Source organism: Xiphophorus hellerii, chromosome 12 (assembly GCF_003331165.1).
Source record: "Xiphophorus hellerii strain 12219 chromosome 12, Xiphophorus_hellerii-4.1, whole genome shotgun sequence".
NCBI lineage: Eukaryota > Metazoa > Chordata > Actinopteri > Cyprinodontiformes > Poeciliidae > Xiphophorus > Xiphophorus hellerii.
The window spans coordinates 21649444-21661464 of record NC_045683.1 but is presented as its reverse complement, the minus strand read 5'-3'; the positions used below and the strand labels follow the sequence as shown (position 1 = coordinate 21661464).

Genomic DNA, 12021 nt, shown 5'->3' with positions numbered 1-12021 from the left:
GACAAAAGTGACAGCCTCAGAATAATAGCCTCTTGCTTGTGGCCAAGCTTAATTTCTACAAGTTTTATATTCAGTGGGCGAAAGAAAAAATAAAATAAAATAAAAAAAATTCCACTGCAACACTGAAGACACTTTCTATTTATTTGGACCCAGAAAAATAACAACAACAAAAAAAATCCTGACATTTTAACAAAAATATTGGATTATATAAAAAGTTAAATCACATTACTTAACTTTGTGATGCAATTCCTGGTTACGACAGTAGACTTAAAAAAGTCTAGTAGACTTTTCAGTCTACCTGAAAGGTTTCAGTAGACTTAAAAAAAGCTTTTTAAAATTTACCTTTAAGGCCCATGTGAAATTATTAACTTAAATAACAATTTATTTAACTTACCTGTCTTAAGAAAAATAAATACAACTCTGTCAACAAATAACAGACGAAAGATGGTACTGGTTAACATAACAAGAGCAATGTTGTACAACAAATAACTATAAGGCAGCTTCGTTGGCTGGTTCACACAGAGGAGTTAATGTGTACTTATAAATCCCTTCCTGCAATGTTGTTGTTGCTCTACATCTGTTAGAATTATCAAAATATAACAACACCTTGATGCCTCAGTTAGAACCACAACCTAGTTCATGTAAAAATCCAGACAGCACTTTTGATACAAAACAGGTTTGGTTTAGATCAGTGACCTCAAGCAAAAAGATGCTTTTAAATGTTCAAAGAGCCAAACAGAGGTGATGGAGCCCTTGCTAATATTGATTTAATATTTCCTTCTTTTTTTTTTTAACTTTTATGTACTTTAGAGTATCTTATAGAGTTTTACAAATCAGTTTTATCCTAAGTTTGATCTAAACCTACCAATTAACAGTGTGGTTTTACTCTTTTGATGATGCATTACTTTTTTACTCTTAGTTGTGTCTAATCCCTGCTGCACAGCAAATGGTTGCAGAAGAGTTTTTTGTAGCACTTTGCTTAAAGTGCTACAAAAATGAAGTTGATATTTGTAAGGCATTTTTAACCAATACTATTTAATACACACATTTTTAAGACTTTTAATGTCAAGAGCAAACTCTAAAAAAGTGTCTGCTGTGTTGTACTGATTTGTTCCCCTCTAATATGTTATCATTGGTTTGATTTTCCAGAAGCAAAACGGAAAAGGAAAAACACCAAAAGTATACCATGCACTCAAAAGCAAATATATACATTTCCAGGTGACATATGTGATTCTTGTAATATTACGTGATGGTTTCTAGCAATAGTTATATTATCTACTATTTGCAAAGATAATTATTTTCTCCATGTGGTTTACCATTGCAGTATGAAATCATTCTGGCTGACAGTAAAATATGGAAGCAAAAGGAAATATTTTAAGATAACAAATGTGAAAAGCCCTGAACACCTTCTGGCTGGGCAATGAGTCAAGAAACAAAGCTTTAAAAAAAAAAAGTACATACCTTTCCATGATCTCCCCTTCTCTGCCCTGTATTGTTTGCTGTTTAAGTGTCTACCCTTCAGAGAGAACTGCCTTAAGGATGCACACATGCACTGCTACAATGATTCACATTATAAGTACCTGTGGCAATGATTATAATCACAAACTGGAGAACGCCGGGCAAATATACAGAAGAGGTCAATGGAAATAAAACTGTGGAAGAGCAACCAAGACTACTCTATGCAGTGGAAAGTTATCTATCAATCTCAGATTAGCTGTGAGGAAACTATGGAAAACGGTGAGAACACACATTAAAAATCTGCAAATTCTGTAAATATAGGGTTATACATTTTTATTAAGATTATGGCTCACAGCTAATGAAAACTCAAAATTCAGTTTCTCAGAAAACTTGAATATACACAAGACCTATAAAATGTTTAAAAACAAAGATATTGTGGTATAAACTGCAAATTTGATGTTCGCAAACAGCGATGGTCAACAAAGTGCCTTCTCTTGACCCTTTGGGGTTTAATATTTGCTTCAAAGAAAATAATATGATGGGACGCTGGAAGAGACTATTGATGTATAAGTTATTAGCCTGTAACCAAAGCTATTCAAGCCTAAAAACACCAGCTCAATGCACAACGTGTTTCAACAAGCACAGACGTCCTCAACGTTGATGTCAGAGTTCATAGTCCGCATTTCTAAAGAAGTATTAAAATTTTTTAAAGAATTTCCATGAATGATCATTGGTTCCAAAAACACTTGAAGCTGAATGGGTATGATAGCTCTGTGCATCCATAATAGATTAAAAACAAATATCTTTGTTGGTGATCTCCAATGTCTATTTATTCAACAATTTAGTAGTAAAAAGGGGGTTTTCAATTGAAAATGTTGCTTATTTTGCCAACAATTTTTGATGAAAATACAATCAATTAATTATAGACCCTGTAATTAACTCGCTCATAATGTTAATCGAGTCCCACTACTATTTTTAATTGACGATATATAAATATGAAGAAGATATGAAGTAACATATAGGCAGTGAATAACTCCTATGAGTTTTGTAGCAGGTTTTCTTCCCTAGCCCCACTATTGTTGTTGAGTTATTTTGGACACCAGTGAGTCAGAAACATCAGTCTCTCAGCTGATAACCAGCACCTTGAGCTTTTAAAGCACAATACAATAGATACTTTTCAAAAAAACACAAAAGGAGGAAACACAGAGAAATAGGTCTTAGCCCACAGGCTACACAATATAGATAAATATAAAAACATCCAAATTTAACAGAATGCTGTCCAGTTTTCGCTTATGCATGTCTAACAATAATACTAAACCTGATAAAACTGTCATTTTAATAGTGAATGCCAAGGCAAAGCCGACAAAGACTGTAAAACAGTGACATTTAGTAGGAATAAATCTCACCTTTTCCTGGTTAAATGCATCCATCCTTTTCATGGCTGTGTCTAAAGCAGTCATGGAGTCGAGGAAGGCCTGGTCCTGCTCACACAGTGGGTTGCTCAGCAGATCTGCAGAGATCTTCACTGCTGCTTTAGACATGGCTGACAGCCATACACACACAAGACAGAGAACACTGTTAAAACATTGCCAAATAACTGTGTCAAAAAGGCTTTAAGCGCTTTTTTCAGTGTATGAATCCTGTATGTGGGAGGGTATCTAAAGGCTTCAGTGAAAGCAAAAGAAAGATGGCAACAATGCTGCCCCCCATTGTAAAAAAAAAATTTTTTAAATCAGAGGTTGGCAGGGATGCCTGCCGTTTTGAATATTCACCAGTTCACCAAGAATCTTTGCCATGTTTCTTCACAGCAAAATTTACTGTTAATCTGCACACATGGCACTTTGTTAAGACACAGAGCACATTTCAGATTAGGGCTTCTTTTAGGGTTTTTCTCTTTTCTACCAAAAGAGGCTCACTCCAGAGCTAAAAACCAGGATTGTTTAGTCAGTTCTTTGCTGGTTACATAAAAATAACCAGTTTGATTTTTCGAAGCCAAAGAACCAGCATGGAGCCAGATTACCACATCACTAAAAATGTCTCTTGGACTAAATGTTTCATCCTCCCACTGTCATATTTTCAGTTTTTGGAGAAAATCAAAGTGCAGGGAGACAGTTTACAAAAACAAATCCCATTTCATTATATCTGCAAACAGGTGTCCTAATATCTCCATTTTAATTTATTAGGACAGATTTTTACAACATGCAGTGTGTCAATTAATTATTAATCCCAATGTCTGATTTAAAACTGGATGTTTTGATAACTTCTGGTGATAATGAAAGACCAATAGCGCTTAAGAACTGATACTGAAATTGTTGTGCATGGGTTTGGTGGAAAATATCTGCGATATCAGCGATGCGATGCATTAGCCTACATGATGGGTGTTATCAAAATAGTGGAGAAATAAAGTGATGGCGAGCTTATGTTATCCACTGCTAATTCAACTTTTTAATAAACTTAACTTTGTGTTGTATTTTTTTATCCTAAATTAGACAGATTAATAGTGAAACAAGGAGTTAAACATGGCATTTGTAATGTTTTCATTGGTTGATTGTCTCCATGAGGTCATTTACTGCTGCTGAGAAAAGTGTTTTTTTCCCTCTGGCTCGGAAATAGAGAAGATAATACAAATAAATGCTAAAACTGGTTTGGTGACTGTTTGGTGCTGTTATGATAAATGTGCACAGGGGTTACAAGGTGAAAAGAAGACCTGCACTGAAACTAGCTTTATGCTTGTTGCATTTCCCCCCGGAGACGATTATAATAACTACTGTCCCATTTGTGAATAATTCACTGATAACACCAACTAATCATTCACTGGGTTGTTTAATTGAGATTATAGAAGAGTCAATTCAAAAGGTGGCCTGAGGAGAACTTGGGTAAATTATTAGTATTTTTTAATATATAAAATGTCAGAATGGAGAAAAATGAAACAGCTCACACAGGGTGCTTGATGTAAACATTTTTCTGTTAAAACTTAGTCATATCCACTCAGCTGTCTCTGCCCTGTGATTTTCCATTCTAGCTGGGTGGCCAGGTCTCCATTTTGGCAATCCTCCATGTTTATTTACCCATCTCTGTACTGAGTCACTTGCTCCATGGGCAGACTCAGACGCAACCGCCTAGGACTGCAGTTGGCAATGGTAGTCAGAGTTCACAGAGGTTGCTGCGTGTGACAAGAACTACTGGCTGCAGACCAGGTCAGCAGAGTTTGAGTCTGTCCATGGAAAATTAAGTAGGGGTCTCAGACCTGCACCATAACCGGGTTGCCAGGCTGCAGGCAGGGATTCATTGGAATAAAAAAGGTGTTTACAAAAAGACTCATGCCAGATCAAACTCTGCCAGATTACTATCACAAACTTCAATGTAATTTACTGGAGTTACAAGGCCATGCAAGAAGAGCATTAATCAGAGCAACTATTGAAGTCTGAGGATGCAATGTGACGAAATGTGAACATGTGAATGGTATGAGTACTTCTGAAACTCAATTTACCATTGCCGCTTTACTAATCCTTTGTAATTTCAAAATGTAACCCTAACATTTCCCCTGATCGTATATGTGTGATCAGACTATCGCTACCTTTGACTACAGCAAAGATGGCTAACATAACCAACAGTCATCTGTTTATTACAGCACTGACATTCAGGGCAGGTCTGGTTCTTTGCTGGGTTAACAGTTGGTGGAGATGGGACCTGAGCAGCACATGGAATCCATTAACAATAATGAGGCCCTGACAGCTATGACACTTTGATGATGCAAACATCCATATTCCAGAGCACAAAGGAGAGGAAATGAAGGAGGTTCTTGCTCCTCTATCCGTTCCTGCTCCGCCGCCCCCACAACCGACTTCTTACCACAGGCCATTTCTACTGCTACTTCACAAACACACAAATCCAAAACCAACAAAAAAAGCAAATACATGTTGAGTAAACATGGTTGCTGTTGCAGACAAGTGCAAAAACAAATGATTGCAAAGACGATATACAAATCAAAGCCATAACTGAGCAGTGCACTAAATGTAAGATGAAATACAATGGCAACAAGATTGTAGAAGAGCTTGAAAAGGAGAATTTAGACGGAAGCGCCTTTTGTTTTATTTGTCACGTTGTTAACACACCACAGAAAAAAAAGAAAAGAAAAAAAAATAACCACTTGAATGTTACGATCCTGGTAAAACCTGCTAAGTAACATCCAGTACGTTGGCTAACAAGTGGATGGATCTGAATGGAAAATCTAATGATAAGACAAGTATTTTACAAGAACACACCTAAATCAGCCTCTGTGCTTTTCTTCATGTCTTTGTGAAGCTTCTTTGTCTGATCCTCAAGCCTGTTGGACAAGAAGGAGAACGTTCGTCAGATAACTCCTCATCTACTGCAATAAAAAATTATGGTATATCTGGGACCAAGTGTGCAGAAAAAAAAATCTATGTACAAAATAAGTTATTTTTCACTTGTTCATGTATAAATCAAAACAGATGAAACATAGAAAATGAAACTAATTTAAAACAAAATATAGTTCAAGAAAAAAATTAAACATTTCATTGCCTCTGCATAAAATCTGTTGGCTAATTACCAGTACAGGGAATCTTTTTAGCACTGTAAAGTACATTTCTGCTCTAAAACATTAACATCTTCAATCATTCCACTCCACATATTACACTGATGCTGTTAAAAAAGGCAATTACCAGACTACTGAGTATGAAAACACATGCCATTCATTATATCAATTAAGGCAAAAAGGGGGTTTAGGATCTCCCAAGAGACAGCTATCATATCACTTCTCTTGATTTGACGAAAAATGCAATGATGTAGGGGCTCACTTCCATCAGTCCTTCCATCTTTTTATAGGACTATATCATAAAAATGAAAAACACCATAACTGCTACTTTAAAACACTGGATTTCTGGTGTTAGAACTTGAGAAAAATGCAAAAACTTTGAGAAATTGGATCTCGAAAATGGAGGAAATCATTTTAGAGCTTCAAATATCCAGCAGCTGACAGATAATTCCATAGAATGGCAAATCAACACATTAACAGGTGCTTAATATAATCATAAATGATTAAAGAAAAACTTATAAAATCATTACAATTTGTTAATTATTTATTTAAGATGTTTACTTATTTTCAGCGTTATGTGAAGGTATTTGACTGATTATAGCTTTCTTCTATATTTGCTTTGTTGTCACACTTAAGTCCTTTCAGATCATTAAACAAGTTTTCACATCAGAGAAAAATAACCTTAGTAAACAAACAATGAATTAAATTACAAATTTAAAAAAGCAAATGACTCTAGCCCTGTGTGAAAATTTAACTGGAATTAACCACCTGTTGAGAACATCTGAATGTACAACCAAGCAGCATTAAAACAAGAAACCAAGGGTAATTTTTCCAAGCAGCTAATATTTTACATGTATTTTGAGTTCTACTTGCTAGACGAAAATTGCTACTGACTTTGCAATAAACATTAAGAAATACTGCTTTCTTCATATATCTGTTTAAATGCAACAACTTTAAGCACCCAACTCTATTGAATGCAAAGAAGAAAAACAGAAAAATCTTATCAAATAAAACTTATTTATTCTTTAAACTGGAAACAGAGCAACATGAGGTCAGAAATGCAAAAGGCACATTTTGACTATGAATTCTTGAAGTTAATGTCACAGAATCATTATTCTATACCCCAATAGCGTTTGCACTCTGACGTCAAATTCAAATCACTTCCAACTAAAAGAAATTTTGTAATACTACTTTTGCTCCACTTAAAATGTGTAAATAATCCACAATCCTGGTGAGTTGTGACCACTTTAATCTGCATTTCAGAACATAAACGCTAAAAAATATTCTTACATTAAAAGTCTGAAAATGCCTTACTGAGAGTGTTACCTTCTTTTTTACGCATTTACCCTGAAAGCAAAAGTCCTTGGCTCCTTTAATTAAAGCTTTTCACTAAGGTTGTCAGATTGTATCTTTGTATTTGAATGCAACCTCTGTAACCTGTCTGTGTGATGTTCAGCATGGATTGGATGGGTTTAAATGCTGTTTGCAAATATAAATACAGGATATCAATAATGAAAATTAGCAGGGAATATGATCTGCAGTTAGAAAAAACCAGGAGATTAAATGCTGTGGACATTCAACTCTGATCTGTGCAGGATCAAAGTTAAACATAATTAGCACCATCCCATCACAAGGCTTCACTTTAGTTAAGAGTCCATAAAGTCCTGCCTTCCTTTTAGGGTCGTTTTGGGGATGTATTTCTTTTGGTCGGGTTCCTACAGTGGGAATGTAGCCAGGAGAAAAACTAGCACAGAAATCTACGAGAGTTCCTGAAAAGATTCCTGCAATGGAAAAGGATCAAAATATGAGGCCAGGAAATTCAAGTTGAAGTTACAGGATGATGGGTAAAGCCATTTTATTGTGTAAATAAGCCAGAAATGCTTAAGACCAGTGTCCATACACTCACAATTTTGTCTTCTACTACCACCTCCTCCATTACAATGCCTCCACAATACTGCTGTCCTCTCTACTCGGTGACAGTGAGCGAGCCTTTCTGGATGACTACCAGGTGAAAGCCTTGACTCTCTTTCCAGAAGGTGCTAATAGGGTGACTGGTAACGCTGCTACTCTTTGCACCAATGCGCCCATGGTAGGCCTGTGCAGTCTCAATCTTTATGAAACTGCACTTATTAAAAGACCAGAATCACACAAACACATTTTTTTAAAACCTTTTTTAGCACAAATGCCCTGGGTGGCGTCTGATGATTCCAGAACATTTGGAAATGCATGTCACATTTATTTTAAGCCATCATCATGGATCCTGATCTATTGCTCTGTTTAAGATTGGATGGTTACTGTCATCATTTGTTAGTCAGTCAGTGGGTGGAGTTAAACTATCACTCAACATAGCTTGGGACAGAGGAATATTATCTTTGGAGCCCCTTATGATGAGCAAGGGCCTTTAGTTTAAAGTCTTGCTGTCAATATTTCCTGAAATAAGGTACAACCTGCTGCTGCATCAGACTGGATGTGATTTATACATTCATATGTCATGGCTGTATGTCAGGCTGTAAACAAAAACAAGACATTTTAGATTTAAAAGGCTAAATTAAAGGTCAAAATCAAGTTCAAAACCTATTGTTAAAGTGTTATACTACAGTTTATCCAATTTATTTTATATGTGCCTACATATGTTCTCAACAAGCTGTTTGCTGATTTTTCTGTTATCAGCAAATCATTATAAAATTTATATTTCCATCAAACTTATAGTATAACATTACTAAAAATGTCATAACACAAATACCAATACCAATAAAATATACTTATCAAAAAATATAATATAATTATTAAAAAAGCTAAAAAATGTTATCTGATAACCATTCCAAAAGTTGCACAAGGCAGGCATGGCTTGCCAAAATGCAGATAAGATAAATGTCAGAAAGTGTTTTGCTTGTAGTCCATGGATGTACTGTGTTGATATGGATCTCTAGGGTGGAGAACCTAAATGTCTGCACATGCCCGCTGCTCTGACTCATCTATAAGGTTTATTGGTACCACACCTTCCTGATAAAGGGCCCTCCTACTCAACAAAACCTGAGTGGAAAGCTGTGCTCCCACTCATTTTTCAGGGCCCTCAGGGAGTTTCTGCTTGCAGTGATCTTGAGATTTTAAGTGCTATATATTTCTGTCTCTTTAGTTTCATAAACACACTGAAATAGTGACTACTAACAAATTAACTAATTTTAAAATTATGTAAAATTATCAAAGAGACCTTTGTACATCATCATGTATACAAGACAAAACCAGTCAAATTTGAACAATGCTCTTGAAATGCTTACAAACTTGACACTATAATGAAAATATTTAGCCAATAAAAATATCAGATAGAAAAAAGGAAAACTAACAGTAATAAAAATATAAAGGAGACAGATTTGGTGAGCAAGAAACTACCTTTCACCAAAGCAATGGCACAAAAAAAATGTTTTACAAACTTGCCCTTAATAATTTTATCATAATGATTAATAAAATGAGCATATATTACTGCAAATAAAAGTAATACTAGAATGATACAATTCAACTGGATAAAAATGCTACACATAAAATATCAATAATGTTCTCTATTGATAGTGCTGTATAAGCAAACTTACTTCTGGAGCTTTTCATATTCACGCTCAAAGTCTCTTTCAACCTAAAAAAGAAATAACAGACAGTCAACTTAAAATGGGAAAAATTGGTTAAGAGTTTGTTTAATTTATTAAGATGTAAATTTAACATTAAAAGGATAAGTGATTAAAACCAATGGATTAAAAACGAAGTGGTCAGCTGAGCAAAGTCTGCACACTAAAACATACAGACAGAATGTTTATCAAGCAAACTAAAACTGAAACCCGAAGCATTTTTCCACTGGAGAACGTAGCGGACGGATACCAGATTCGATTCTGACCCTGGCATTCAGCGGCTTTAAAAAACCTACAGTTCATTGTCACTTCTGTCTGCTCATCAGCAGCCCTTAAGGCGTGATCTCATCATATGGTCATGCATGGTACTTGTGTTACTGTGGTTTGCAACAGAGCTAGACAGAGTGTCCAAACTGCTATTTTTCCAGCTAAATTAAAGTTTAAAACCACTTTTGAAAGCTTATATAACCCGGCTTATTTAACAGTGAGGCAAACGTTTTATCTGCCTTGGTTGCTTTGAATGGAACAATGACTGAAGACAAACTGGTATGCAGCGTATGCACACACACACACACACACACACACCCCCACACACGTGCATCCCCACGCGCGCGCACACACACACCTACGTGCACACACAAAAAAACACTAGTAGTGCTGCAGACTACAGCCAGGGACTTCTCTGCACCTACAGCGGTTTGGAGAAAAACAGCTGCAACTATTGTTAAAAGGTTTAAGAAATTTAAAAAAAGAAATATTCATACAAATGTGTTCACTAAAAACATTAATGTTGCCAAATTTTCACATATACAGGTCTACCAGTCAGCTACATTTAATCACCAAATAATACAATAGGATGAAGTTTGTCAGGAATTTTCAGAACAGAAGAAAGAAAAAAGTTAATATCACTCATACTGATGGTTTACAAGCTACTTTAACTGTGTTAGAAGGAAAAATAGTTTGAATCATCAACCAACTAAAAATCAATCAGTCTGGACAGTTTTGATACCAATCCTCACATATGCGAGTTTTTGGATTTTGCTACTTTGCAATACATCATCAATACTTTCTTTGGGATTAGTTGCATTTATGTTTCCTTACCAGCGTATTTTGGACAAATGTGTCTGAATATAAAAAAAGTTTGTCCATTTAGTCACTCATCTCCTTCATTAATAATAATACTAGTTGTTTTTAGCTTCCGCACTACAGTTGTTGCATAAGTTTAGAGGATTCTCTAGATGCTACGCATACTGGAACCCAGTATGGTGCACCCTGACTCTATGACTGTCCTATAGAAATTATATAACAATTAATAATGCAGAATGTATGGCATTCAAAAGGTGTTACTGCAATTTAGATTAGATTATCAACTCATTTTAAACATATATTGTGGCTGTTTTTTTCCCCACATTCAGGAGCATTAGGCACGCCCGGGGAATAGATGCCTAATTTCCAGTTAAGTTGTCTTTAGCAATGGTGACAACCTGAATTGAATCTACCCTCAAACACTATTAAACCCGTGAATTAAGATTTAAAAAAGGACAGTTACCTGTTTAATTATTTTATTTTATTTTTTTTTTAATTTCTCTTTAAATACTACTTACATGGTCAACCGAAAAATTTCTAGTTGCTATTGTAGATTTCATTTTCATTTCTAGTCACACCAGAATGCCAAAACCAGACAGCATTGTTGAAGAAGGTGGACAAACTGAGTTGACTTACACAGAAATACAAATTGGTCTTAATTAGGCATTTGAATGGCTTGTCCATCGCCACTTTGAAACATGTCAAACAAGTTACACAACCATAATGACTTCCTGTCTTGTGGTTTTGTGGGTTTCTGAATTTAAACACAGGGGCAAAAACAATACAGGAAATGGTTCACACAATGTCACAAGTAGATCATCTGACGGCGCTGCATGTAACCCACTCCATGGTTTTACCTTGGATAGCACAGGAAGCTGGAAACCAAGTCTTACAAGGACTGCTGGGCCACAGACCCATTACAGTGGAAGTGGTTTTGCTACTAAGGGGAACACCCACTCAGTGCAACTTCAAGGTAATCAACTCTGTCCCCCTGACATGGCTCTGACAAATTGCTCTCCAAAAATTCATCTAGCTCTAAAATGACAATATCTGTGTGATATATTTTTAAATTAGTGAAAATTTAAAAAACTACCTAAACAAATAAATAACACCACTTCAGCTGTTAAATGTTTGCTTGAGAGACTTACAGTTTTAGAGACAATCTGCTTTTTCGGCTGTCCAATCTTGAAGGGCATCCTGGAACGACACCAAAAAAAAGCAATGAGAGGTGACAGACACAAGCAAGTGGAAAATGACCACCAAAAAGGTGAGATCATTGAATGCTAAGATTGTCATCAGCGA

The 12021-nt window shown here is 35.7% G+C and overlaps 1 protein-coding gene across 1 annotated transcript in view; it reads right to left on the bottom strand.

Annotated features, from left to right (window-relative positions):
• The window catches only part of bin3 (bridging integrator 3), a 34087-nt gene that overhangs the window by 15332 nt on the left and 6734 nt on the right, over positions 1 to 12021 (bottom strand). The window contains exons 2-5 of the mRNA XM_032579440.1: positions 11868 to 11916; positions 9604 to 9644; positions 5724 to 5785; positions 2865 to 3001 (exon numbers count right to left, since the gene is read on the bottom strand). Coding sequence (XP_032435331.1) covers positions 2865 to 3001; positions 5724 to 5785; positions 9604 to 9644; positions 11868 to 11916 — 289 coding nt within the window. The remainder of the gene's footprint in view (positions 1 to 2864; positions 3002 to 5723; positions 5786 to 9603; positions 9645 to 11867; positions 11917 to 12021) is intronic.